The 26,604-nt window shown below is 54.5% G+C and overlaps 8 protein-coding genes across 8 annotated transcripts; 4 read left to right on the top strand and 4 right to left on the bottom strand.

Moving 5' to 3' along the window:
- Nucleotides 1-1,108: 1,108 nt before the first annotated feature.
- On the top strand, nt 1,109-1,730 carry MYCGRDRAFT_49869 (uncharacterized protein; the record flags this gene model as incomplete). The annotated part of the gene is made up of 2 exons (XM_003848658.1): nt 1,109-1,290; nt 1,349-1,730. The coding sequence occupies 2 exons, from the start codon at nt 1,109-1,111 to the stop codon at nt 1,728-1,730; spliced, it is 564 nt and encodes a 187-aa protein (XP_003848706.1).
- Nucleotides 1,731-1,795: 65 nt separating this feature from the next.
- Nucleotides 1,796-3,698, bottom strand: MYCGRDRAFT_63492 (uncharacterized protein; the record flags this gene model as incomplete). Its single annotated transcript, XM_003848247.1, has 1 exon — nt 1,796-3,698. One exon carries the CDS (start codon nt 3,408-3,410, stop codon nt 1,974-1,976), a length of 1,437 nt encoding a protein of 478 aa, XP_003848295.1.
- Nucleotides 3,699-4,445: 747 nt separating this feature from the next.
- MYCGRDRAFT_96502 (ATP-dependent DNA helicase RecQ) lies at nt 4,446-8,885 on the top strand (the record flags this gene model as incomplete). The annotated part of the gene is made up of 2 exons (XM_003848659.1): nt 4,446-8,444; nt 8,517-8,885. 2 exons carry the CDS (start codon nt 4,446-4,448, stop codon nt 8,883-8,885), a joined length of 4,368 nt encoding a protein of 1,455 aa, XP_003848707.1.
- A 169-nt stretch (nt 8,886-9,054) lies between these two features.
- MgSCP5.1 (serine carboxypeptidase) lies at nt 9,055-11,146 on the bottom strand (the record flags this gene model as incomplete). Its single annotated transcript, XM_003848246.1, has 2 exons — nt 9,055-10,327; nt 10,406-11,146. 2 exons carry the CDS (start codon nt 10,720-10,722, stop codon nt 9,055-9,057), a joined length of 1,590 nt encoding a protein of 529 aa, XP_003848294.1.
- Nucleotides 11,147-11,948: 802 nt separating this feature from the next.
- Nucleotides 11,949-13,492, top strand: MYCGRDRAFT_76672 (uncharacterized protein; the record flags this gene model as incomplete). Its single annotated transcript, XM_003848660.1, has 3 exons — nt 11,949-12,706; nt 12,763-13,213; nt 13,271-13,492. 3 exons carry the CDS (start codon nt 12,072-12,074, stop codon nt 13,490-13,492), a joined length of 1,308 nt encoding a protein of 435 aa, XP_003848708.1.
- Nucleotides 13,493-13,936: 444 nt separating this feature from the next.
- On the bottom strand, nt 13,937-14,952 carry MYCGRDRAFT_101520 (proteasome core particle subunit beta 2; the record flags this gene model as incomplete). The annotated part of the gene is made up of 2 exons (XM_003848245.1): nt 13,937-14,602; nt 14,666-14,952. 2 exons carry the CDS (start codon nt 14,837-14,839, stop codon nt 13,937-13,939), a joined length of 840 nt encoding a protein of 279 aa, XP_003848293.1.
- Nucleotides 14,953-15,264: 312 nt separating this feature from the next.
- MYCGRDRAFT_111181 (uncharacterized protein) lies at nt 15,265-20,043 on the top strand (the record flags this gene model as incomplete). The annotated part of the gene is made up of 1 exon (XM_003848661.1): nt 15,265-20,043. The coding sequence occupies one exon, from the start codon at nt 15,265-15,267 to the stop codon at nt 20,041-20,043; it is 4,779 nt and encodes a 1,592-aa protein (XP_003848709.1).
- A 1,243-nt stretch (nt 20,044-21,286) lies between these two features.
- MYCGRDRAFT_96497 (uncharacterized protein) lies at nt 21,287-26,546 on the bottom strand (the record flags this gene model as incomplete). Its single annotated transcript, XM_003848244.1, has 9 exons — nt 21,287-21,320; nt 21,788-22,116; nt 22,275-22,354; nt 22,427-22,471; nt 22,534-22,567; nt 22,923-23,059; nt 23,212-23,277; nt 24,163-25,471; nt 25,545-26,546. 9 exons carry the CDS (start codon nt 26,544-26,546, stop codon nt 21,287-21,289), a joined length of 3,036 nt encoding a protein of 1,011 aa, XP_003848292.1.
- Between the last annotated feature and the right edge of the window lie 58 nt (nt 26,547-26,604).

Genomic DNA, 26,604 nt, shown 5'->3' with positions numbered 1-26,604 from the left:
ATTCGCTCCTGAAGAGCTGGAACAGCTTGTGCGGGTGGATTCACGCCCGTGGTTACAAGGGTATCTTGGCCGCGTTGACATGCAGCAGCGAATAGCAGACCAAGCATGAGCGTAGAGTGCTGCTCCAATATATTCTTTCCGACATGGCACAGCATTTGAATCGCGAGCCGACGATAATTTTCATGCAATGTGACGCAAACACGCTCTGTTGGTTATTTGTTCAGCTGACATGATCAAAGAGGTTTCTTTGTCTTCTCGGAACGTGATAGATGAGTCGAGTGCTGTCTGCGGCGTTGTGAGTACCATGACCAGCGTAGGAGATAGAGAGAGAGGCATGAAGGAACAAGAGGAAGGATCCAGGAGACGCGACGGGAAGAGTGGAACAATTTGGGCCGGACTCTAGATCCTCGATCAGACCATTATAGAATCTTGAGAGCTGTCCAATAGATGCGGTGCCGCCGATCAGAGTTATCGTCGTTCAGAAAGGGACATGTCGGTGGGATTGTTGCAGGAGAAGAGGAGAAGAGAAGGAGGTGGAGAAATAGCATCACCGGACTCGACTCCGACTGATCTTCCCGCCGATCTTCCCGCGTGGTCGATGCGTTGGTGTTTCATAGTTTCCCCACCAGCCTCCCTCCAGCCACGCGAAAGAGCTTCGGTGCGCGACGTCAGGACGGACTCGAATCAACTTCCAACTCTCCGATCTCATGTTCTTCCTCTGTTCGATTCCTGTCTCGCTCCTCGACGATCTTCCGCCAACACAACGGCTTTGTCTTTCCTTACAATCGTTGTTGTACATACCTTACTCTCGCTACCGGATCACCTTGAACGCCTAGCAATCAAAGCTGCCCGGCCCCACCAACAGCTGCAGACCGACGTCTCGAGTCGTGTCGTCCTCCGATCGGCATCATTTCTCGTCACCGCCTCCATCGAACACAACACAGAAGAGAAGGTCAGCGACATCTTCTGCTGAGGTCGAAAGAGCAGGACCTCGAACCGCGACCTGATCCGAGCATCCGGCGCATCGAGAACAGCCTCCCGGACAACCCGACAGCGGCAACGCAGCCAGACGAGCTACGCGTCAACCTCTTCCTCATACACACACAACATGGCTCGCAGCAGCGTGCTATCTCGCCGCGAGCGAGTGATTGTTCGACAATCATACTACTGGCCCGACTGGCAACTCAACGTCTGGATCATTATAATGCTCGCAACTGGCGGAGTCCTGGTCGGTGTATTCTCCAACTTTGTCGTAATACAGAACCAATTGGGAAAGCAAGGAATACCATGGTGAGCATCATACCTTCCGCAATCACACCAAAAGAACCAGTACTAACACCACGCTCAGGATCATGCCCTTCGGCATCACAGTCGGCGCCCTCCTCATCCTCTTCATCTTCCTCATGCTCACCCTCATCGTACAACAACGGCTCCTACCCGGCATTCTCATCCTCGGCTCCTTCATCCTGCTAGTGCTCTTCCTCACCGGCATGATAGAGACGGCGATACAACTCTTCGGACCGAACGGCGACATCGCGAACAAGTGCCAGACGTTCGTCACCAACAATCCGAGCAAAGACTTGAGTATAGCCACTCTGGCGTGGTTGCAGCAGAACTCGATTTGTCAGAGCTGGTATGCGGTGTTTGCATTTTGGCTCATTGGAGTGGTGTTCTTGATTTACTTGATTGTGTTGGCGTCGATGGTGGCGCGGACGGGGAATGGGGATTAAGAGAAGGAATAAATACGCATAATTCTGGACGTGTAAAATGATGGATGGGACTGGACAAAGGCGTTAAGGAGCACGATACCCGTTGTTTATACTTGCATAGCACCGAATTGGAACACTGCACAGGCAGGCCTTAATCTTGTTCGAAATCTTGAAGAGCGAGCGAGATCTCGTGTCTCATCTATGTTAGATGGCGAGTCTATGGTCACGCAGTGGATCGTTTAAAGCTGGATGCTGTCGAAGAGACTACTCCGGCGAGAGCACGCCCAACAGCACCTCTTTAATCAGCGCCAGATCCCGCGCTACATCAACCTGCCAATTTGACACCGCGAATCTCGCAGCAGGTTTCCCATCCCATTGCGTGCCACTGATATATATCCTACGAGTCGCATTCACCCGCTGGACAAGTCGCTCATTGACATTATCGTCCGCCGCCTTGAACAGAACCACAATGTAAATCCGACTGATCCCTTGTTCCTTGACTTTCGCAAACGAAGGCGGGTAGCGCGGCAGCAATTCAGGTCCAGGCGTGCTTTGGATGAATTCGGCTATACTCCTTGCGAGGCCGATTTGTCGCTCGAGGATTTCTCTGTACCCGTCACGACCGTACGCTGCCAAGCTGGCGTAGACGGGTAGTGCGCGGAATCGCCGGCTATTTTCGATGCCGATGTTAAGGGGTGAGGCGATCTCGCCCATAGATGAAGTGCTGAGGTACGCTGCGTTGGAGTTCCGAAAGACTCTTGTTGCGAGCTCGAGATGCCTCGAAAGGAAGATGCCACAGTCGTAGGGTACATTGAGCAATTTGTGGGCGTCACTGGTGATGGAGTCTGCCAATTCGATATCTCTGACTCCGCCGACGAGAGCGCGGTAGGATGGGTCGTCTCTAGGGAGGATCCGAGCGGATAGGCCAAATGCAGCGTCGATATGGATCCAGGCTCCGTAGGTGTCGCTAAGCCTGCGGATCTTTTGCATATCGGCTTCGGACGTGGCAAAGTAGCCTGTGTTTACTTCTCCGCATGATATCACGATGATGGAGGCGGTGCGAGGGCGTTTGAGTGCCTCTTCCAACGCAGCGAAGTCGAAGTTGTGTTTCGCCTGGAAGAGGCCTAGATCGATGATAGATGATCTGCCGAGTCCCACGATGGATGCGGCTTTTCCAAGAGATGAGTGAGGCGCAGTGGTGAGGATTTGGACATGGTCGATCTCGGCTTGCCTCATGGCTTCATACATGCCATCTACGGAGACACTCGCACCTCGCGCTGAGAGCACGTACTCTCTCGCGCAGGCAAGGCCGAGAATATTACTTGCAGTAGCTCCAGTCGTGAAGGTCCGATGTTGCCATTGCTCCGCTGGAAAATCGATCAGATCACAGAATTGTCTCAGAGCAGCATCCTCGACATCTGTGGCGATGGTCTCCTGAGAGAGGTGGACTTGAACGTTCTGGTCATATTGCGTTACCAGATTGTCGGCATAAGAGGCAATCTCGGTCGAGCCTCCAGTGACAAAGCCGTAGTAGTTCGCTGACTTGCTGCTGTTGCTCAATGCTGGTGTGAGGTCCTCCTGCAAGTGTTTCTGAACGTGTTCGATTCCCAAGCCCTGAGCTGGGAGTGTGCGAATGAGCTTCGATCTGGCTGATGAAATGGCTGCCTGTGATGGTATGACGGTCTGCGATTCGTCGCTCATACCGAAGTAAGTGAATGTTGACGATGTGTAGGAGACAAAGACTGAAGCACCACACTGATAGGGGTGAGATGGATACCAAATGGGGATTTCTTGAGTGCTTCTCGGTCGTTTTCCTTGAAAGGACTCCGAAAGAAAGCTCGTGCGCCTGAAGTTGACCGTGGAGCGTCGCCTCAGGAGTGTTTCAAGATGCTGAGGCTTTCGCCAGACTGCTCCTACCCCCGAGTATGCTGTCGCTGCTGATCTAGCGCAAGGCTGTTGTTGGACATTGACGGTGAAAGTGGTCTAAGGTGAGCAGATGGAGTCAACTGGACGATGTTCTCTCAATGGAAACTTCAATCAAATATTGACGCACAGTTTCATGCCCACGGCGCACGTGTTTTCGCACTCAGGGCGCGCTTTCCGAAACCGAAGTTCCGATCCCGACGACGCGCTTCGATGTCGATGCTTTTCAATCTCACGATTCCCCACCTCCATCACACCACATTGCCCGATGTTCACCCTATATTAGACAGACCCCATGCGTCCAGGCTTCGCCGATAGTCGCTCTCTCAGCGTCAGCAATGCTCGCCTCTCATGACGCGCAACAATCTGGACGAGCACCTCACCTGGCTGTTACGCGCGAGACCTTCGGTGCCTGCGGCCATCACCTCACTTCCGCAGGTGACTGCATCCTTTCCCACGATTACCGCGACACAACTGGAGGCGATTACGACCGAAGACGATAGCGTGGAAGAGGTTCAGTCCGGGAGAAGGTTGAATGAAAAGCTTGTAGCGAGGAATCAAGAAGAGATGGCAAGGACACGAATAGCGCCAGGATCGGCGTCACGTTCAGCATCCACGATGGGACGGGCGCCCGAGGCATCGCCCTCGAGAGATGGGCGCACGATGTCAGCACAATCATCAAGAGCTCCCTCAGTCTCAAGGCCGCCACAGGTGACAAGACCTGCATCAGTATCAAGAGTGCAGTCTTCGTCCAAAGCTCCCCTACTTCAACGAACTCCTCTACCGTCACGGCCAAGCCCAATGCCATCTCACATGGAGGTCGAGGTGCTCGACCTGTCCGAGAGTCTGGGTGCCTTGTGCAGTCCTCCGCTGCATCGCCATGTACCACCTGTGGCCGGCCGGAAGAGGTCCAGCGATGAGTTCGACTGTGATTTGGAAGCCTTGCGGGATGCGGAGACACAGAAGCGGCCGGCACTACAACATCGTCAAACCGTTAGGATATCTGACTCGTTTCCCACCATTGAAGAGTACATGGATGAGCCTTTGACCCCTAGTAAGGGTGATCTGTCTTCAGATATTCCGCCGCCGCCCTACTCAACAATCCCTCCGAAAGCAAACACTCCCGTCAAGCTGTCAAGGGTAAACACTGCCGTCGCACGCACACCCTCTAGATATGCGTCTGGCCGTGTGATGCCGGATTCCGAGGATGAGGAAGACCTTGTCAATGCTGCACGTCACAAGCCCAAAGAGGATCATAAGCGTCGCCCTGTGCCATCGCCACGAAAGCGTTCTGTGAAGCATGAAGTCGTCACTTCTGACGATGACAGTTTCGAGAGCCTCATAGAGGATGTCGGAGAACGGCCTACGCGGCTCAAAGTCGAAGAGCCTGCGGAGTCCAATCGACATGCCCCGACTAGAGCCTCGAAGACTCCTCAACCCGGACCAACACCGATCAACAAACATGTCACAATCGAGGCGCCAACGCCAACAGCAGGCAGTCAAGCAACGCTATCACCTGAGCAGGAAGAGCAGTCTGTTCTACTTGGTAAGCTGTTTTCTGCATCCGAACAAGTCTTCAAGAGAATTACGTCGGGCTTGTCCGGCCAACAGGAGGCACTCGCCGAAGAGATCATGGAAGTGATGGAAAATGGTCCTGCAGGTGCTGAAGTCGAGCTAGAGGCACAGTTAGAGGCAATTGCGCATCGGCTTGATGCACTTGAGCGACTACGTGATCATAGGGAGAGGTACAAGAGCTTGTCTGCTGAGAAGGACAAGATGAAGGATGCCTTGAAAAGAGCGATTTTGTCACGGCAGAAAGATGCAAAGGATGCAGCGCAGGCCGCGAACGTTGCTGTCAGGGAGCAATTGCGCGCTGTCGAGATTGAGTGTTTGGCCTCGCTCAAGATGTGCCAGGAGGACGTCTCAGCGGCCTTTGATCAGGACACGAACAGCTCCGATAGCACTGCTGGTCAACGGATCGCTGTCAAATCGACTCAAGCGCCGACAAAAGGGGTTTCGGAGCAGGCGCTGTTCGTGCCGAGTTCCAGCCGGATTGCTCAAACCCAGATGGCACAATCAATGCCACCGCCACCACTTCGACAGACAACAATCAGCACTATTCGCGCGACGACACAGCCTCCACAGCGAGCCTTGCAGGTGCAACGAGAACGGCCGAGCGCGGAAGACGATAGCCAGATGTTTGACGATGACAGCTTCGAGGATATCAACGATCATGGAACGTTCATCGGCAATGGAAACATGTACAGCCACCGAATGGGAACGCCGCCGGCACGATTCGATGACTTTGACGAAGAAGACTTCGGCATGGACGATGACGATGAAATGTTGGAAGCGGCTCAAGACTTCGAAAATCGCGGACAGCCATCTCGAAGCATATATCAGGAATCCACTCGCACAGTCTTTGCGGAGGCGTCCGGGAACCGACAATCACAGCCAGCGAGTGGAGCAAAGTCAAGGAAGACACCCAAAAAGCTCACCGCGCAGGAAGAAAGCGATCTCGAGAAGAGAAACTTCAGCTTCCCGTGGTCGACAGACGTCAAGGAAGCCTTGAAGGAGAAGTTCAGGCTCAAGGGCTTTCGAGAGAACCAGATCGACGCCATCAATGCGACGCTTGCGGGCAAGGATACCTTTGTGCTGATGCCCACTGGTGGCGGCAAGTCGTTGTGCTATCAACTCCCTGCTCTCGTGCGAAGCGGAAGGACTCGCGGCGTCACCGTTGTCATATCACCTCTCGTGAGCTTGATGGAGGACCAGGTGCAGCATCTGCAGAAGTTGAACATTCAGGCCTTTCTTGTCAACAGCGAAACCACGCAGGACCAACGCAGCGCCTTGATGGACAGCTTGTACTCTGCGGACGTGGAGAATCTGGTCCACTTGCTCTACGTCACGCCAGAGATGCTCGCCAAGAGTACAAAGATGGTCAGCACCTTCCAATGGCTGCACCGCAAGAACCGACTGGCGCGATTCGTGATTGACGAGGCGCATTGTGTCAGTCAATGGGGCCACGACTTTCGTCCCGACTACAAGCTTCTTGGAGAGTTTCGACGTCACTTCATGGGCGTCCCTGTCATGGCCTTGACAGCCACAGCGACTGAAAATGTCCGAGCAGACACTATCCATAACTTGAGCATCGAAGGATGTGAAGTGTTCACGAGCAGCTTCAACCGCAGAAACCTCTACTACGAGGTCAGGAAGAAGGCCAAAGGCAAGGGTGATATCGAAAGCATCGCCAACTTGATCAAGGAAGACCATCACAAGCAGACGGGTATCATATACTGCTTCTCAAGAAAAGACTGCGAAGGCATGGCAGAAGCACTTCGAAAGCAGCATAGCATCAAGGCGCACCACTATCACGCTGGTCTGAAAAGCGAAGAAAAATCTCAAGTCCAGAAGAAGTGGCAGGCTGGAACTTATCATGTCATCGTCGCAACAATCGCGTTTGGAATGGGCATCGACAAGGGTAATGTTCGGTTCGTCATTCATCATACCATACCAAAGTCACTGGAAGGGTACTACCAGGAAACTGGCAGAGCTGGCCGCGATGGACTGGACTCGGCTTGCTATCTCTTCTATGGCTATGGGGACGCGACCAAGGTCCGCAGGATGATCGATAAGGATGACGAGAACACCACCAGCTGGGAGCAAAAGCAACGCCAGCATCATATGTTTCGCTTGATGATCCAGTTCTGCGAGAACAAGAGCGACTGCCGGCGAGTGCAGGTCCTGCGATACTTCAATGAGCCCTTCAACAAGGTTGATTGCGAGGCCAAATGCGACAATTGCAACTCTACTTCGACTTTCGAGAGTGTCGATTTCACGCAGTATGCACGGCAAGCGATCGAGCTTGTGCGCGCCGTGAGAGGATCCAAGGTCACCGTTCTGCACTGCGTAGACGTCTTTCGCGGCGCGGAGAATGCAAAGATCAAGTCTCTGGGACATAACGCAATTCCGCAATTCGGCGTCGGAAGCGATCTGAGTCGAGAAGATATCGAGCGATTGTTCTATCGCCTCCTGAGCGAAGAAGCTATCCGAGAAGACACCGAAGTCAACAAGAAGGGATTCCCTCAGTCCCACGTGAATATCGGTCGGAAAGCCGGTGATTTTCGGCCTGGGAGAACGCAATTGCTCATGCAGATCAGCACGACGCCGCGCGTAGCAAAGGCAGCCAAAGCGGCAACGAAAAAGGGCAAGAAGGCTGCGGCAGGGCCGGCGCCACGAGAGCTGCCAATGTCTACCAACGTCTCATCTCCGATCCAGGCTGCTTCCAAGCGGAAACGAGCAGCGCTGCCACAACGAGGAGAGATGCACGCGAATGGTTACCGGCGAGATGACTTTGTCATTTCCGATCCCGAGGACGGCAACGTCGAGGAGAGTGATGAGTCCGACGGATTTGAGCCTATCCTTGATTCCAGACGACCGCGCGCCACGAAAGCGGCACGCTCAGCCGGCCCTGCAATAACCACCGATGAAGCGATCGAACGACTCGATGACATGCACAGAATAGTGCTGGAAGACTTCATGCAAAACGCGGAGAAAAAGGCCAAGGACATTATGAACAACAAGGGCCTATCAGTCGTTCCGTTCAGCAATACTCAGCTTCGGACCATGCTCATCAACTGGATTGACACCGAGGAGGGAATGTCGCAGATCAATGGCATGAAGCCCGAGATGATCAAACTCTACGGAAAGCCTTTCTTGAGGATGGTTGAACAGTTCCGCGAGTCGTACACAGAGATGACCGGTAAAGAAGCGACCAAGGAGAGCCAGCACGCGCACAACGTCATCAGTCTAGTGAGCGACGACGAAGTAGAGTCTGATTATGGCGAGATGGAAAGTGACTTTGAGGAGGATGAAGAGACTCAGGAAGCCGACCCGGGCGAGGAAAGCGCATACTTCAGACGGGAGGCGACCAGAACCCAGCTCAACGCCAAATTCGGATTCAAGCAATCTGAAGCGAGCGATGCGCCGAAAGCGACTGTTCCGAAGAAGGCGGCTGCAAAGAAGCCGAAGAACTATCGAGCAACTGGCAGTCGTACGGCGTCGGGGTCTGGACGGAATAGTGGTGGAGGTCGGTCACGACAAGCATCTGGTGGTGGGTTTGGTGGTCGCTCGACTTCGGGCGTGAAGAAGAGAGGCAAGTCGGGCGGCAGTAATCCTGGACCTTCGCGTGGTCCCGCTCGAGGTGCTCCAAAAGGAGGAGGAGGAGGCTTCGTCTCAATGATGCCGACATAACGACTAACGAATGAGCATACTTGCTGTGTATTGATTGGAAAGCATGGCATTTTGGCACGGGTGGCGCTGAAGTCTCGCAGCGAGCGGACAATTCCTTTGCACAGACTATAATCTGACGACCAATTAGTAGATACTGCATTTCTCCACGACATCTTCCTCGCGGATTTGCTCACACCTCCCACGGCGGCCTCTTCCCCTTCTCCTCATACCATTCGCCAACCCAATCCTTCATCTGCTTCACCGCTTCATCCACCACCTGTTTCACCCCTGCGTTCGCCCTGACATTATCTTGAATCATATCACTCGTATGCAATCCTCCGGGCACGACCTTGACGACCCACTTTGCCTGCTCATTGCTCTGCAGCGGCCCACCAGGACGAAAGTCCGACGAAACGCCCGCCTCCCGCCACGGATCAAACTCCCCGTTTACATACATGATGCGGGAATTCGGCGGTGGCTCCTTCCAACCCCCCGTGTAAGCGTTCCAGTCCTCCGCGTTTCTCCCCTGACCATACTCCACGCCGGGAAACAACATCCCGCACTGCTCCCGCTCATAAGCAACAGTGTGCAGCCGGGAAGCGAGACTCGGCCTTCCCTGTGGCGCGCCAGTCTGCCAGTAACCCCACGGCGTATTGCAGTCTAACCAGAAGTACTGCCGATTATAAGGATTACCCACCGAGATATCGGTGTAGGCCGGCGAGGAAGCATTATGGTTGTCGAAGCACATCTGGTCGGACATGTCCTCCGGGCAGCTGCTGTGTTGGCGAACATAGGCCTTGCCTCGGGCTTTCCACCACGCGACAAACCCGTCGAGGGCCGCAGTTACGCCAACGCCCTGCGCTCCTGGCAGGGGATGGCTGCTGTTGACGGCGTTTTCGATGTAGTCACACCACTGGAAGACTTCGGGGAATGTGGAGTGATCCGGAGCGATGAATTGGTGGCCTTGCCAGAGGGCGGCCACGACGCTTCCGAAAATGTACATGAAGTCGTCATTGCGGGAAACGTCTTCCAGACCGAAGCGAGATTTCAGCTGCGTGACGGCCTGGGGAGTGCCATGGAGCACCACGTCGTCCATGTAATCTATGACTTGGGAGAAGTCGGTGCTGCAGTTTCTAGGGAGGCCCTGTTGGGCGGGAACGAAGTATTGCCAGAAATCTTCAATCGCTTGCATGGCGGCACTGGAAGCCCAGTAGGCCCAAAAAACGCCAGGATTAAGGTTGGCGGTCCAGGACGTGAGAGACCCAGGATAAGAGGCTCCCATCAGCACCCAAGGGACGTCTCGGGCCGTGCTGCTGCTGTTGGTCCAGGGGAGCTTGACGTTGTTGGCGAAGTACGTGATGTCTTGCAAGACGTTGTCGAGGGTGAGATCTTTGAGATTCTCGACGCTCAAGTCTGCCACTGGGCTGCTATTGCCATAGAATCGATGCTCTAAGACCACACAACTGCACGGAAGAGTCAGCTATGGCTTCGACGTAACAGTGCACAAGGGCAGACCGAGACCTGCCCTTCGGCTTTCTTACGCTGCACCGAGTTCTTTGGCCAAGACGCCATGCGTGCCATATTGGGGCAGCATGAAGCCTACGTCTCTCGTCGCATTGTTCTCGCTTGGAGCGTAAAGAACGATTGGCGAGCCAGGACCCTTCCACGTCTTGAATTGGAACCAGTACCTTTGCTGAAAGGTACCGCGCGACGGATCGTTGTGGTCGATGAGCTGATCGAAAATCGAATAATAGATGTTTTTGGGGGTTATCTCGTCACCCGCGGCGCGACGATGCATCCACCTGTGGGCGAATCCATGCGTCGCCAACGCGATGATGAGAAACAGAGTGGACAGCATGGCGTAGAGGGGAACGAACAATCCTGTTGCGAGAAGGAGTGGGTGGGAGACGACGGTGCGGGATGGGGATGCATAGGCATCATATACAGCGTTTTGTCCGAGTCGTGCTGGCCTCGAAATAACAGCACAGCATACGAGTAATTACGCCAGAGATGCGACGCAGCGGTACCCATGCTGGATTGTAATTTGTAGGGCGGCAGATGTCTGAAACGAGGCTCCCGCTATCAATGTCGGTATTCATCTCTCGGCCCGATGGCCAATGGCCTGGTCAGACTTTCTCATGCCGGGAGTTGACGATGTTCAAAATACACGTCGGTCAAGTCGTCTCCTTGTACGATGCCTGATGAGGCGAGCAAGCGAGGTGAGGGCCAGTCCGGTAGACGAGTGGAGTGAAGATGAGTGAAGTGGACGCTTTGGCCTACGAAAATGCGCTATTGCCTCGCGTAAGTGAACTTTGAATCCTGCTCCGGAGCAGAAGTAAGATTTCGTGAGATCTTACTCGCTTTTTAAGCCCGCTTTACCCAAAACAGAGCGTTAAGCGAGACGGGAGCTAGATGAAACCTAAGTACTTAGCGCAACAGGCCTGTCAAATTTATAAAAAGTTATGCTGCTGTCCGTGCCCGTTACTGCCCGTACGCAGCGCAGAATAGAGACAACCTAGTAGGCCCAAGCGTTCACTTCACTTATCTTCACTCCACTCGTCTACCGGACTGGCCCTCAGTGAGGTTGTGATTCTGTGAATCGACTTTTGGCGAAGTGTCTATAAGGAGAACAAAATGAAAGAACATCCGGCTAACTGCTACTCCTACTAAAACTAGCCTTTGTAATGGAGCCTGCGGCGCCTAAATAGTTTTGCTAACCTTTTAAACGAGCCTATGCCTTACGCGCTCGGGTATCGTACGTACGACCTCGCTTTACGACCTCGCTTTAGGCTCGGTCTAGTACTTACTTCCCTCGTTGCTAACGCTCGTCGCCTCGCTGTGTCGCAACTTCGGCTCGCTTGTCCGGATATCTTTTCCGGGAGTCAATCTACGCGGAAGTGATTACTTTTACCCGTAGAAAATTAGCCGGATTGTTCTATCCTGTTGTTCTCCTTGGAGACACTTCGGACTTTTGGCCCCCAATTTCTCCCCACGCGACAACGCCCGCCAAGAGTGGACTGCATCTCTCAAAGTCAACACAGAGTTGACCGAGCAGACGACTACCAAGGCATCACGCTCACAAGAAAAGCTCGCGGAACGCACGCTAGGAGAACTATCTGGCAAGACCGCGCACGAAAGCTCTGCTCCTCACGGGACACACCATCGCGCGCCTCCTACGCTGCGAAGCGCAGCCTCCACCACCCCGCCATGTCCAACACCGACTTCCTAGGCCGTGCGATCGAAGCGGTCAAGAAGGCAATCGAGCAGGACACGGCCGGCGACTACGACAAAGCCTACCAACAATACTACCAAGCGCTGGAACTGTTCATGCTCGCGCTGAAATGGGAGAAGAATCCCAAGTCAAAGGACATGATCCGGCAGAAGGCCGGCGAGTACATGGAGCGGGCCGAGAAACTCAAGAATCACCTGGCAGAGAACGATGGGAAGCGGAAACCGGCGGCGATGGGGTCGAATGGAGCTGTCGGATCGAACGGTGGGGGGAAGGGCAAAGAGGATGAAGGCGAGGACCAAGATCCGGAGAGCAAGAAGTTAAGAGGAGCGTTGGCAGGTGCGATTTTGACGGATAAGCCGAATATCAAGTGGGAGGATGTGGCAGGTTTGGAGCAGGCAAAGGAAGCGCTGAAGGAGGCTGTCATTCTACCGATCAAATTCCCACATCTGTTCACAGGGAAGAGGCAGCCTTGGAAGGGTATTCTGTTATACGGACCGCCTGGAACGGGAAAGTCATTTTTGGCAAAAGCGGTGGCTACGGAAGCAAATAGCACGTTCTTCAGCGTGAGTTCGTCAGATTTGGTGTCCAAATGGATGGGTGAATCAGAGAGGTAAGGCAGATGTCTTCGTGCCTGAGCTGGGAGCATCATACTGACGCGGCCTACAGACTGGTCAAACAACTCTTCAACCTCGCCCGCGAAAACAAGCCCTCAATCATCTTCATCGACGAGATCGACGCCCTCTGCGGTCCTCGCGGCGAAGGCGAATCCGAAGCATCCCGACGCATCAAAACCGAACTCCTCGTACAAATGGACGGTGTAGGCCGCGACAGCAAAGGCGTCCTCATCCTCGGCGCAACAAACATCCCCTGGCAACTCGACGCGGCGATTCGAAGACGTTTCCAACGGAGAGTACACATTTCCCTACCCGATCAACCCGCGCGGATGAGAATGTTTGAGCTCGCGGTGGGAGATACGCCGTGTGAAATGTCGGCGGACGATTATCGGACGCTGGCGAGGTTGAGTGAGGGGTATTCGGGAAGTGATATCACGATTGCGGTGCAGGATGCGCTGATGCAACCTGTGCGGAAGATTCAGACGGCGACACATTACAAGAAGGTTTGTTGATGCCCCGCCACCGATGTGTTCGGCACGCCATGCTCACAAACTTCACAGGTCGACGTCGACGGCGTAGAGAAGCTCACACCCTGCTCACCCGGCGACGCGGGCGCTCTCGAGATGGACTGGACACAAATCGAAACGGATCAACTTCTAGAGCCGAGATTAATGGTCAAAGACTTTGTCAAGGCAATCAAGAGTGCACGTGCGTCTGTGAGTAGCGAGGATCTGGTGAGGAGCGCAGAGTGGACCAAGGAGTTTGGCAGTGAGGGTGCTTGATCGTGGGGGCTTTGAGGGGATAGAGGGTATTTCTGCAGAGTCAGGTTTACGATGGGGACCATGCGGCGTGGCAGAAAACGTGGAGATGCGACTGGGCGCAGAACGACCCAGGACCTGATGATGACATATATTGGAGTAGAAGAGAGCATGGAGCTTTATACTTACCATGAAACGAATGAAATGTATCAAATTACGACGGAGCACCTGTAATGCGTGCTGACTGGTAGTTGATCTTGAATACAGCTGACCTAGACCCGCAAAAGAGACGTGCGGTGTCTCTCTACGACTCGCCGGCTCAAAGAGAAGATGTCTCCTCCACTCACTCTCATAGTGAACAGGAAGCATTCTCATCTGCCACTACCGCCAATCCAGTCCGTGTATCATACAGCTCTAGCTTACGGAACTCCGACGCAATATGAGCATCTTCGTCCCATCCGGCCCATCCTACGCCGACGGCTGAGTGTCCACATCCATCTTCTCTCCCACACCCGCCTCGCCATCTCCAATGTCTTGCACCGTCACGTACTTGCTGATCTGCTCGCGCGTGATGATCTTCTCGTTCAGAATCGCCGTAGTACCACGCGGGAACTTGTAGTCCCGCATCTTCTTCTCACGTGTGTTGGGTGTGATGTAGTTCCTCAGCAGCTCCGTCTTCTCTGGTGTGATGACACACACGTCCACGTTGCTACCACTGCCCAGATCGTTCCAGATACCGGCCTGAATTGCCTCTGAGCACAGCTTCACGGCATCCTCCCGGCTGAGATCTTGCTTCCATGATGTTTCGAACACGGACATGGCAGCTAGAGATCCGGAACCCATGGTGACGTATGGGAGCTTGTCGGTGCTTCCGTGAGCATGTACGGTGAAGAGATGGGAGCCGGTGGGATCGCAGCCGGCGACGACGAGGTATGCGCCGATGTGACCTTGGTAGCGGAAGAGATGCTGCTTGAGGAGAGTCATGACTGTGACGACGCGTGGTTTGCGGCCGGTGGAGAGAGCGTGGAGTTCGAGGTTGGAGGAGATGATGGCGGTGGTGAATTCGGTATCAGCGGCGGTTCCTGCACCGGCACACCAGATCTGAGGTGAGATGTAATGGAGCTTCTCGCAGTTCTATTGAGGGAGCAGTGTCAGTAGGTGTTGTTGCTGTAGCATATCTCCATGGCTGCGTCGCACCTTGTCTGCTACGATGGGACCACTCGTCGCTCGCGTATCTGCGGCAATGACCACACCGCCATCATATAAGCATCCGACGATGGTCGTTCCGGTGGATGTGGCTTTGGGAAGAGGGACGCCCTGAGCGTGGAGCGCGAGGTTGCGGTTGTGGTTGCTGAAGTCGAAGCCCGGCATGGTGGCGGAGGCTGTGCTGGTAGTTGTGGTTCAATTGGATGAATGATGTTGACAGATGAGTCGTGATTTATCGAGAGGTATTTCGTGGTGGAAGAATCGTCGAAGGTGATGGAGATGGAAGTTGTGAAGGTGATGCGGCCGCAGTCTGCCTGCTGCATGTGCTTGCTCTGGAAGCTTGGAGCTGGAGAGCGGCCCCGTCCGTGCGCGATCGCCAACGCGTGAACTTCGCCAGCTTCTGGAAACAATTGTTCTGATAAAAGCAACCTCTGCGAATACCGGGAAGGCGATTTGGACATTTCAGCGCGCGAGAACGGATTCTCCATCAGCAGTTCACCATCAACGACGACGATCCCGTCACATAGCCACCACGAATATCGATAGGTTCAACCAAAAGAGCATCGCTGGTTGATGGAAACACCGCGGATATGAGTTGGGGATTCAGTCCTCCGCAGGCGCAGGGTGCGTCGGCGGGGCAGGCAGGGCCAGATCTGATTGAGGAAGAGACATCACAGTTGGCCATGCAAGACGTCGCGACAAATCCTGGAGACAGTCTGAAGCTCTTTGCGCAGCCGTGGCCAGCAGACAATCTGCCTGCTCCGACTGCTTCTCTCTTGGCCGTTGCTTCGAAGAGGAGATTACTGGCTGCAGCTGGACCGGACAAGCTCATCCTGACTGGAACGACCACGATCAGGTCGCAGTACATCCCTCGAAGAAAGACGAAAGATGCATCCAAAGGCATCATGCAAGACGAGTCCAAGCTCAAGGACTTCAAGGCCGAGGTGGAGATCACAGTACCACGTCTGTCGCATGTTGCCTTCAGCTCGGACGAGAGCTGTCTCATTATCGTCGCCGAGCAGGGAGGTGGTTTGGCATGCTACGATGTGAACGCTCTTACGAACGGAGGGAAAGAGCCGGCGTTCCAAATCGGAACCCTGGGCAGCAGCGTACGGCAGCTTCTCCCAAATCCGAATTCACAGGCAGAGTTCACACGCATGTGCGCAATCGTGCTGCAGGATGGGCGGCTACTGTTAGCAGATCTGCGGACGCAGTCCTTGGTCAAAGGCTCAGCCGGCAGTGAGGTCTTTCATCAGAATGTCAAGTCGGCATCCTGGTCGAAGCTTGGAAAACAGATCATTGCTGGTCTCGAGGACAGCAGTTGCGTGCAGATCGACAATCAGGGCAACATCAAGGACCAAATCCCACAGCCGCCGCACCTCGCCTCTATCAAGCAGAATGGCGAGGACAACCTATACGCTCCTGGTCTTCAGTTCCCGGTCACCTCAGTCTACTGGCTCGAAACCCACAAGTTTCTGCTCATCTACACGCCCCAAATTGAGCAGCCGGAGGATCCTATGCCCAATCACAATTCCCTCTACTTCATTGCACAGCGCGAGAAGGGCACCCCATTCACATTCCGCAAGTTCGATTCAGATCCTTGCCCGTCTGGCTTCGATGTCAAACGATTGTCGGCTAGTCACTACATTCAAAGACTCAACGAATGGCAACCAGGTCTGGTCGATATGCTGATTGTAGCATCGTCCATTTCCGCCGATGTGGGCGTTGTGGCACAGTTCCAGGATCGTGATCCCGTGTGCGCAATCTTGGACGAGAATCGAAAAGCGTCACTGCCGACCAGCTATGCGAGTGAGGGTGATGATACATCGCCCATCGGTATGGCTCTGGATTTTAGCGCCGTCGAACTCACCCCACGGCCTATCCCGGAGGAGAGCGACACCATCGAGAACTCACCGTTCCCGCTTCCGGCCTTGTGCATGTTGAATACTGACGGTGTGCTGCAAATGTGGTGGGTCATTTACACACAGTCCGTAAAGCAGACACCTGCGGGAGGACCATTTCCGTTCGGCAGCATGGTCCAGAAGCAGCCTCCGTATGCGAAGTATACGCACTACGCGCAGGCGATTGCCGTCGATTCCGAAAACCCATTCGATAACCAGGCGGACCCGGCTGAACAGTCCAACAAGGCCGAAATTGACAGGATGCTCGCTTCTCAATCGCCTTTCTCGGACGCCATCACTTCCGCATACAGGTCGAGCGGAGTAGCGAACGCGAGCGGTGGCGGAGGTCTTGGCGAGGCTGCTGCCACTAACGGAGGATCGGCCTTTGGGGCGTTGTCTCTTGGTCGTCCTTCTTCCGCGACTCCTTCTGCAACCCCGTCTGTATTCGGTGGCGGCTCTGGCGGTAGCGCTACTCCTGCTCCAGCAAGCAATTCTGCTTTTGGTGGCGCTTCTGCTCTTGGCTCGAAGGCGAGCCCATGGAGCGCATCCACTGGCGGTTCAGCAGCGTCGCCGTTCGGTCAGGCTTCAAAGCCAGCATTCGGACAGTCTTCATTTGGTCAACAACCTGCAAAGCCTGCTTTTGGACAGTCCTCAAATCTAGGGATCGGCCAAGCCCCTAGACCTGCATTTGGGCAGCCCTCGACACCCGCGTTCGGCCAGCCTTCCGCACCAGCAGCTTCGTCGTTCTCTCAACCTTCCAAACCCGCCACACCCGCGATCGAGCAATCAACGAGCCCTGCTTCGCCGTTCGGTCAGACGCCTGCATTCGGAAAGCCATCATTTGGTCAGCCTTCAGCCTTTGGTCAAGCCTCCCCGATGGCCGGCGGAAGTGGTTTCGGTCAAATCGGCCAAGTCGGCGCAGCGAAACCCAACCCGTCTATCTGGGGCTCAGGTGCGCCGAAAACGAGTGAAGCGTCACCATTTTCTGCGTTCGCAACGAAAGGCGATACAAAACAAGCGTCAGGATTTGCCAGCTTCGCCAATCAGAACAGCTCCTTTGCATCGGCAGGGAATTCATCAACGCCAGGCAATGCTTTTGCCGGCGCAGGAAAATCTATAGGCAGCTTTTCTGGTATCGGTCAGGGCCAGGGAGGTCAGCTCGGAGGTTTTGGAAAGCCTTCGATGCCGAAGGATCAGTCCATGGGATCTACGGCCACAATCGGCTCGACTTCTTCTGGCTGGACCATGACTGGAGGCTCGGGGTCGTCAGGTCTGTCACGTGAAGCGACGATGAAGGATGACGATGCAGCCAAAAGGGGTCTTTCGGGACTGAGCGATTTTACTCTTGGGTCTGGCTTCAAGGGAGACGGAACTGCCAAGGACGATCTTCCCAAACCAGCAAATCCAGGAGCGGGTATGTTTGGCAATAGTCTGGGAGATATCGAGGCCAAGAAATCTTCGGCGCCCACGATCAAGCCCGAGCCCGGCACTGAGCCCGAATTGCAGCTGAAAGATATTCCGGAAGCACCACCACGAAGCCAAACAAGCAAGATCGCCGAGGACGCGCCTCTACCGCCTGACCCTTCGACGTTCAAGGCTCCGCCTATTCCGGACGACCTTCCCTTACCTCCCGATCCCTCGACGTACAAAGCTCCTTCTGACGCCCCACTACCACCTGACTTCACGGCGCCGAAGTCGCAGAAACTAGCCGACGATGATGTTCCAATCGCTGGGAGCCCACCAGTGGACGTCACCAACAGCGAGACGTTTTCAGCTGGCGCAGGCCCTTCGGATGACGAGAGCGGTTTCTTGACTGAGGATGAAGACGGCGAAGATGGTGAAGAGGGTGGTGATGATGAAGATGATGAAGCTAGAGACGAGGACGACGAGGGCGACGATGACTCGAGCTCCGAGGATCCAGAATTTGACGACGACGACGACACACGAGAACCTTACAAGCCACAGGACCCAGGCGCACTTGCAAACTTCATGAATCGCATTACACCTCCGACAAAGAAGTCTTCGGCGGCAGACAAGCCGCAGACAAGTTACACTCCGTTTGGAATGCCAATGTCCAAAGGACCCGTCTTCCCACCTCCCGCCAACAGGCCCATCCTCAGCCCTCGCTCGCCCAGTCCTCAACGCGCGGTTACCAGCCCAGTCGCGAGGCAGGATCCACGGCACCAGCCGCTGCCACAGCAAATCAAGACGACTTCTGTGCCGCCTGCGAAGCCGATCGAGAAGAAGCCAGCAGAGCCCACAAAACCAGCCGAGCCAACAGCTGGCGAACTTGAAGATGCTGCCGCCGATAGAGTCAAGCAGACTTTGGAGGCTCCAATCGAGCCATCTAAAGATCTGCCAGTTTTCTACACTCATCAGGATTACGCCGGCACTGTCGACAAGCCAGGCATTGGCGGCCAGATTGAGATTGTCTACCGTGATATCAACTCCATGATTGACGTTGTCGGTCTGAATGCTCGCGCTTTGGCTACATTCATCGAGGGCCATACTAAGCTCCGCGAGTCTGGCTCACGATCGCGTGAAGATCTCGATGCAACAGACATTTGGTGTCTAGGGGATCTCTCGGACTTGGGCAATGTTGTTGACGGCATCGCTCAACAGTTGGAGCATGGCAAGCTGGAGCGCGTTGCATCTGTCTTGAACACCCTTTCAGAAGAACAACGATCTATGCTCCAGCTCAAGTCGAAGACTGTAGACATCCGCAAGCATGTGGTAACCCACACCGACCCAGAACGCATCGCCGCGCAAGAATCGGCAGCTCTATCTGCCGAGACTCAAGCACAACAATCCGAGCTCCGTCAAGGCGTGCAGCGAGTGCAGAAACTTCTCAGCGAACTGGAAGAGAAAATCTCACTCCTCCGTGCCGACCTTGCTTCAGCCCGGCGAAGCAACAACTCTTCGCAACAGGCTCCTGTTCCCACCGTTGAGGCTGTGACTAACACCATCCTCAAGATGACCGCCATGGTCGAGCAGAAGAGCGGCGACATCGACCTGCTCGAATCCCGCATCAAGAGTCTGCCAAACGGTATTGAGAGTCTGCGCCTTAGCGACGACTACGAAGACGATCTCGCTTCTCGACTGGGAGGCAGCAAGCTCCTCACCGGCAGTCCTTCGCGCACTCCACAACGTCCCCGCATGGCCGCAAACGGCGATGCTCTGGGGATGAGCGCCATGTTCGCCACGTCTGCGCTGCGGAACTCACGCTTCTCCACGCCGCCCGGTGCTGTGAATCGTCGCTCCGTGGCCTTCTCGCCTTCAGCTAGTGCGTTCGGGATCAGCACTGGATCTGCGAGCGGGAGTGCGAGGAAGAAGATGGCGGATGTCACGGTTGAGGAGGTCGAGGCGTTCCAAGCGAGGAAGGGTAGGAGGACGGATGTGTTGGGCAAGTTGAAGGGCAGGGTTGAGAGGAGTGGAGCTAGAGTAGTGCGGGTTGATGAGAGACCTTGAGGATAAAAGTGTCGATGCATTGGATTGTGGTATGATAGAGACGACTTGTAGTATTGAATCATGTACGATGTATAGTCCTCGATAGCTTCACTCGTCTGACCTCCAGAAACACGATTCGTTTGCAATCGTCGGCGTCTCGTTGAAGGAATCGCTGTATAGCATGGTTCAGCCAACGATATCAAAGCATTGCCAAGACTTTCACATGCCAGAACTTGGAGGTCAATGGTCTTGACGATACTTGATTTTGGGGACTGCGTGGGACGCATCTGTCAGGAACGCTAAAACAGAACCATGCGGATTGAGAGTACAATAGATAGAGTAGATCACGACTGACATGGTCCAGACATTTGCCAGCATTTGTCTCCGGAGGCTGGCTTGCGTCATGTGTATGGTTGCGATACCGTGAGAAGAGAGGCTGCTGCATGATAACCGAGTTCAAACTTTCGATCTACTTCCGTACGAAGTTCCACTCGACAAGATGCTATCAATCAATGCAGTCTCGAAGTCGCTTGACGGCATCATGTGTGTGAGGGCGAGGCCATGAGCAAAGACGGCATAGCAGCAGAGAAAGACGATAAGTAGCCTCTGAGAGGTGAGCGTGCAACACGCGGAAGAAAACAGAGCGCTGGCTGAGGCGTTGACAAAGTAACGAAGACTCACGACAAACCCCCTCCACTGCCCGGCCGCCAAGCCGAAGAAGTGATGGGAGCCCAACGCACAGCTCCGCCGCAAAAGCGACCTATGAACGAAAGACTATGTAAGCAAACGAAGGACTATGTAAAACAACGAAAGACTTGTCGCAACGAGAACAGCCAAAGCTGAACCTCTCCAGCATATTTTTTGCCTCCACTGATTTCTGGACTCGCAAGTCCGTGCCTGCTTTTTCCCGATTTTTTTGGTGTGTCATGCGATGCCCTTTGGACGTCTCCTCCGGGCTCCGCGATGACCGCTCTGGATTTTCTGGCTATTCCATGCTCCATGTGGTCTTGGATTTTTGAGCTGTTCCGTGCTCCTGGTGTCGGTCTGGATTATCTGGCTATTCCGTGCCCCTGGTGGATGTTCCAGCTGTCCCGTGCTCCTGGTGTCGGTCTTCGGATGTTTTAGCTGAGTCCCGTGCTTCTGAGAACGTGAGCTTCGTCTCTGCTTGATGATAAAGGCTTTCCATGCCCCTGATGTCGGTCTTTGGATGTTTGAGCTTTGTTCCCGTGCTTTCTGGGATCGTGAGCTTCGTCCCTGCTGGATTTTAAAGCTCTTCCTGCTGGATGATAATGCTGTCCCTGCGATGGATGTTCAAGGCTTTCCCGTGCCCCTGGTGTCGGTCTTGGATGTTTGAGCTTGGTCCCGTGCTTTCTGAGAACGTGAGCTTCGTCTCTGCTTGATGGTAAAGGCTGTCCATGCCCCTGGTGTCGGTCTGTGGATGTTTGAGCTTCGTTCCCGTGCTTTCTGAGATCGTGAGCTTCGTCTCTGCTGGATGATATCGCTTCCATGCGTTGGATGTTTGAGCTTTCCCGTGCCCGATCAACCCCTGATCGTCCCCTGACTCCTGCCACGCCGCCAACTGCCAGCGCTTCCAAGTCTCTACCCCCAGATCCAGATCGGCCAACCCATACCACAGTCCAACCCAAGGTCCACCGGCAGGATCCTCGATGAAGGCACTGTTCTGGGATTCTACCTTCTTGCAGGAAATGTTCTCCGATGAGATGATGGCCAGTTCTCCGGCGTCCAGGCCAAACCCGGAACGTACCAGAGATCGCCCCTCTCCTCCAACCCGGCATCAACCCCCTCCACAGAGAGATCCCAGTCTCTGCACCCTCCCGGCAACTGCATACCCCAGCCTCCCATCTCCTTGATGGCAGCACTGGTCTGCGCTGATGGTTCCAAACTTGGCGGCTCGAACACGAGAAAAGTATTCATGCGTGTCCCAGTAACATTGGCGAACATCTGGGTCATGCCTTCCGAATGAGGAACATAGTTCCTCGTCCGTTCAAGGCTTTTCACCCGGTCAATTCCCATGACTCCGAATGGGCGTCCATCTTCCCGGTCGAGCGGAGGCTCGTCGTGCTGTGGTGGATACTGTGAGGTGGTCAGGATGAGTTCAACACGATGGTGTGAGGCAAACTCACGTCGCTGCTGAGCAGTACGATCCCTTCATCGATCTCGTCGATCGCGTTGACGGGATTCTACCCCGTGGCGGCATCGTTCGAGATGACTGGTGAGAAAGAAGAACCAACCGCAGCCACCGCGTCCGGGGCCTTGGCTGGGTGGTGTCGGCACCTCCTTCCCATTTCCGGCGATGCCAGAGTGAGAACGGCTAACATGCGTTGTCAGCTTGTTGTCTCGAAGATGAAGTGCGATTTTGTTGGTATGTATCGGAGATACTTACTACGGACTACCGTGCGAAGTGTGGTGTGGGCCAGGCTCAGCGCCACTGCGTGGTGTTAGTGTATGTGTCTCACGGAAAGAGTGGAGCTTGAGGTGAGGGCGGTTTACCGATCGCGAGAGAGCGGAGGATGAATGGCATGATCTGAGAACATTGTCAGCATTGTTTCACAGTCGTCGGCTTGTTTCATGTGTATGGAGGCGAGACTGTGGGCAGAGAGGGGATTGGCAGAGGAGAAGCCTTCATCCTGCTGAAGTCACGTGTTTTGCAGATGGCGACCGCGAGAAGAGCCAATGTCACCACAGAGTGGCGACTGTGAGTATGGCATGCACACGCGGCAAGAGGGAGGGAGCGCGCGTGATCTTGTGTGGTGACTTCCCCGCGCGTGAAGACTGCAGTCGGGTTGTTTGTGGTAGAAGGGACAGGTGAGTGTAGAGCAGATTGCGACGGCGACGACAACATCGCGTGAAGCAAGTGAGATCGAGCAGTCGAGACTTACGAGATGTGAGGTGGTGGTGGAGGCGAGGGCTCTCGAAAATTTGGCGGGTTGAGAGCGGTATGGCCGGCGATGGGAATGCAGGGCGGTATGAGGGAGGAGAGAAGGAACGATGGAGAGTAAACAAAGAAGATAAACAACTCACACGAGAGAGTCTATCACGCAATGGGAAAGGCGTCGAATGGGTGGCAAGCTATGTTATATGTAGACGACCCTAACGCGAGTGGGAAAGGGGCAGAAGGGATGGGCCGACGCGACGACACCCGATTCAGCAGGTGAGCGTGCAACACACGCGGAAGGGACCCTCCGTCTTTGACTGAGCTCATTTCTCTCTCCGCTCCGCCCTTGAAGTACTCAGCTGTTGGGCTCGCAGTTGTATGCATCATGTATTCCGCTCGTTCCAAGCCTGACCGCTCCAAGTCTCAGTACAGTCGCAATCTGACATTGAACCCTCGCAGCAAGATCTCAAATGCCACCTCTATCACCTCCGATCACCACTCGTTGCGATAGTACGGCTCAAGTTCGTTCCTTGCTCGAGTTCACCTCCTGCCACAGACAATACCCCTTTTCTGAGCAGAGAGCAACCCGCGAAGTTTCCAGTCCCATCGTCAGCCACATTCCCAAACTGGGAATCGTATTCAATACCTCACACATCAAGAATCGTACAAGCACAAAATCATACATGTGCTCATGTTTAGACTGACGTGGAATCTGTAGCCTCGAGCGACAAGCAACATCCTTCCTTTTTGGGACAAGTTCAGACTCCTTAGCCAATGATCGGCGGGATTTCCAGCCACTCGATCCAATGGGTCGAGCCAGCGTTTGCGGAGGGACATTGGCCCCTTGGGACCATCGATTATATGTGCGTCACTTGACAAGCAATGCTGGCGGAGATATGGACGGTGTACTTTGGCACATGGAGACTGGTTTGATCGCTATTCATGTATTGGCTGCCGAAGTCATCTTTTCTATTAAAAAAAAAATTGTCTGGTAGTACGCATGTCTTGCATCGTCTCTGGATGATTCGCCCAAACGCTGAAAGTTGCAAAGACTCCATTCTACAGAGGCTTGTACCGCAACTCGCCGGGACTGCGGTTCCGAATACAAATTCCGGGTCGAACAAGCCACGCAATCTCGGATGTGAGGATTTGCAGGCTTTGAGTCGAGTTTCACTCCCGTCAAGAACATTCCCACCAACACTGAACATCCCGAGAAATGACACCGTCGTCCTCACTCCACTCACCAGTATCGCAACGAGGATACGTTCCTTTCGCTTGATTCTCATCGGCGTTCGTATTCCAGTAAATGACATCCGCCGAAGTCTCCTCGATCATCTCATGAAAAATCCAGCCATGTCTCAAGAAGGACGGGTTGGCCGATTGATCGTTTGACGAATAGATGGTGAGCATGTACGGGAAGCCCATTTCCTTGTTGGCGCGCACGGTCATGTAGTCCGGAGATAACAAATTGAGCACGGTGAAGTCGCTCATCACTATTCCCGCTGCGTCAAAGGTGCGCACATTGACTGTGATGGGCTGTACAATTGGCAAGGTCGCGATGCCGGCGTAGGGCTTTTCAAGGGTGCCACTTGTGTGCTCGTGCAGATTCAACCTGCAAACGCCCGTGGTGAAAGGTTGTGTTCCGGTGCGTGTGAAGCTTGCAGTGATGGGCGGTCCTTGTGCATTTTTCGGGTTGCACATGATCGTGGCGCCTCCCTGGTCCCCCGTCTCGGTATAAGCACCATGTACTTGGTAGTCATTGCAGGTACAGTATGTGAGGACCGAAGATGTCGCGGCCGTCGCCGAGGTGATCTGGCAAGTCAAGGGTCCCGTCATAGTGGCCATCGTCGTCAACCTGAGTCCTCTAGAGGTGGTAGACGTCGCTCGAGCGGTCGAAGTCGTTATGTCACCGAACCACACACAAGATCCTCCTGATGGTGTCGACTCAGCTCGAAAATTGAGCGCTGGCTTGTCAGAATCAGATCCATCCTCAGACCCCGACTCGGAATCCTCGTCGTCAGGTTCAAAGACGATTTGATTCGGCATAGCATCCCACTTGTCTTCAAACAGTGGAATCTTCTCGTCCGGATTGCCATATACCCAGAGTCTGAGGTGTGCTTGTTGCTTCTCACAGGCCGGAGCGGGGTTTGTGGAGCTTCCGGGCTGTCCTCCTGCCGGAGCGGGATCCGGAGGTTTGTTGGCGCGTGGAGTGTACTGAATGAAAGCTCTGCCCTTGCCGGCTGCCAGCTTTGCATCGCGGAGAGCAGGATCCGTTGCGCCGTGGCTATCGTCGTAGGTGGCCACTTTGACGTTATTGTAGGTCCCATCTAAGGCCGTCCACAGCCTTTGAATCTCAGCCGGGTACTTGACGCTCTCGAAGGGCGACTTTGGAGTTTCCAGCTTTGCGCCTGCCTTGGCTGGGGTGACGATGAATACAGTGACCTTGTTGGTGGTTTGTCCGTACTTCATGCTGTCAAAGAAGCTGGCATCCGGATCTCCAGCAGTGAACTGGTTGAGGCCAGGGAAATAATTAGTACCATCACCAGTGAAGATCTGGAAAAGAAGTGTCAGTGATAAACGCCGTCGTTGTAGTGATCACAGGGAGTCTGTGAGCGGCAATTCTTACCCCGATCTGAGCCTGTTCCATCCATGTTGTCAAATCAGCTTCGGTGCCTTTGTCACTGGAGAAAGTTGGAACCTCCCAGATGTGCGACATCCATGCTCCTCGCCGCGAGACTGCGATGACAGAAGTGCAGCCATAGAGACCTCTGACTCCCACATTGAACTGCTCGTCCTGGAAAGGGCGTGCAATGGACGTCGAACCAATGCGATGAGTGACGTCGTTATCGGGCAACGACTTATCGGACTCTTTGACCACGAAGTCGGGATAGTTGTCATAGTCGTCGACTTCATCGAGGGGACCAGAAATGACCTCCCTATCGTCTGGGGCCTTCACTTGCACGAGATCGCCCAAATCAACGGCCGAGTCCTTCCTCCCGAATCCAGGGTCGGCCGCGCCGGTCTCCATTGGCGAACAAGTCTCACAGATGGACTGTGCCATACGCTTTTCGTTCCCCTGACAAGCTGCGCCTCCGCATCCACCACTACTGTCGCAGTAAGCAGTGATGGTACTAGCCACAGTCGTCGAAGAAGTCACATCAACCACATCGCAGCCAGTGATCGTAGCCGTCGACCTCGCCCGACAGATCTGGCCGCTCGCTTTGCCTGCCATAGGCGTGCAAGTCGCAAGGACGCTCTCAGCTGTATGCGGAACACAGCTGGACGATGTGGCTGGCTCATCTTGACGGACGGCGAGACTTGGTGTGATTGCGGTTGTCGTGGAGATAGAGATGGACGTGTGTCTTGGATAAAACGTTGGCATGTGCTTCGATGGGAGCATCAGGCTTTCTTCTTCGATCTCGGAGTGCGCAGCGCGGCGGATGTGGGTGCGGATCCGGGAAGATGTTGCGAAGGTCGTGAAAAAGGACTCGTGGCCGGGCTCTGCAGTATTGAGAGTCTCGTTGACGGTGTGATGTTGGTCCGCCACTTCGGTCTGTGCAAGCCCGGTGTTCGCCGCATGACTGGCGACGGACAGCAGGGCTATGCAGAGGCGCCGGAGTGTCGCCATAGTGGTGTTGCTGAAGTTCGAAGTCTTCGATCGCTTGTTTAGTTGGTGATGGAAGGTC

The sequence above is a fragment of the Zymoseptoria tritici genome, chromosome 11 (assembly GCF_000219625.1).
Source record: "Zymoseptoria tritici IPO323 chromosome 11, whole genome shotgun sequence".
NCBI classification, from domain to species: domain Eukaryota; kingdom Fungi; phylum Ascomycota; class Dothideomycetes; order Mycosphaerellales; family Mycosphaerellaceae; genus Zymoseptoria; species Zymoseptoria tritici.
The sequence above is the reverse complement of the archived record's forward strand: the minus strand, read 5'-3'. Positions and strand labels throughout refer to the sequence as shown.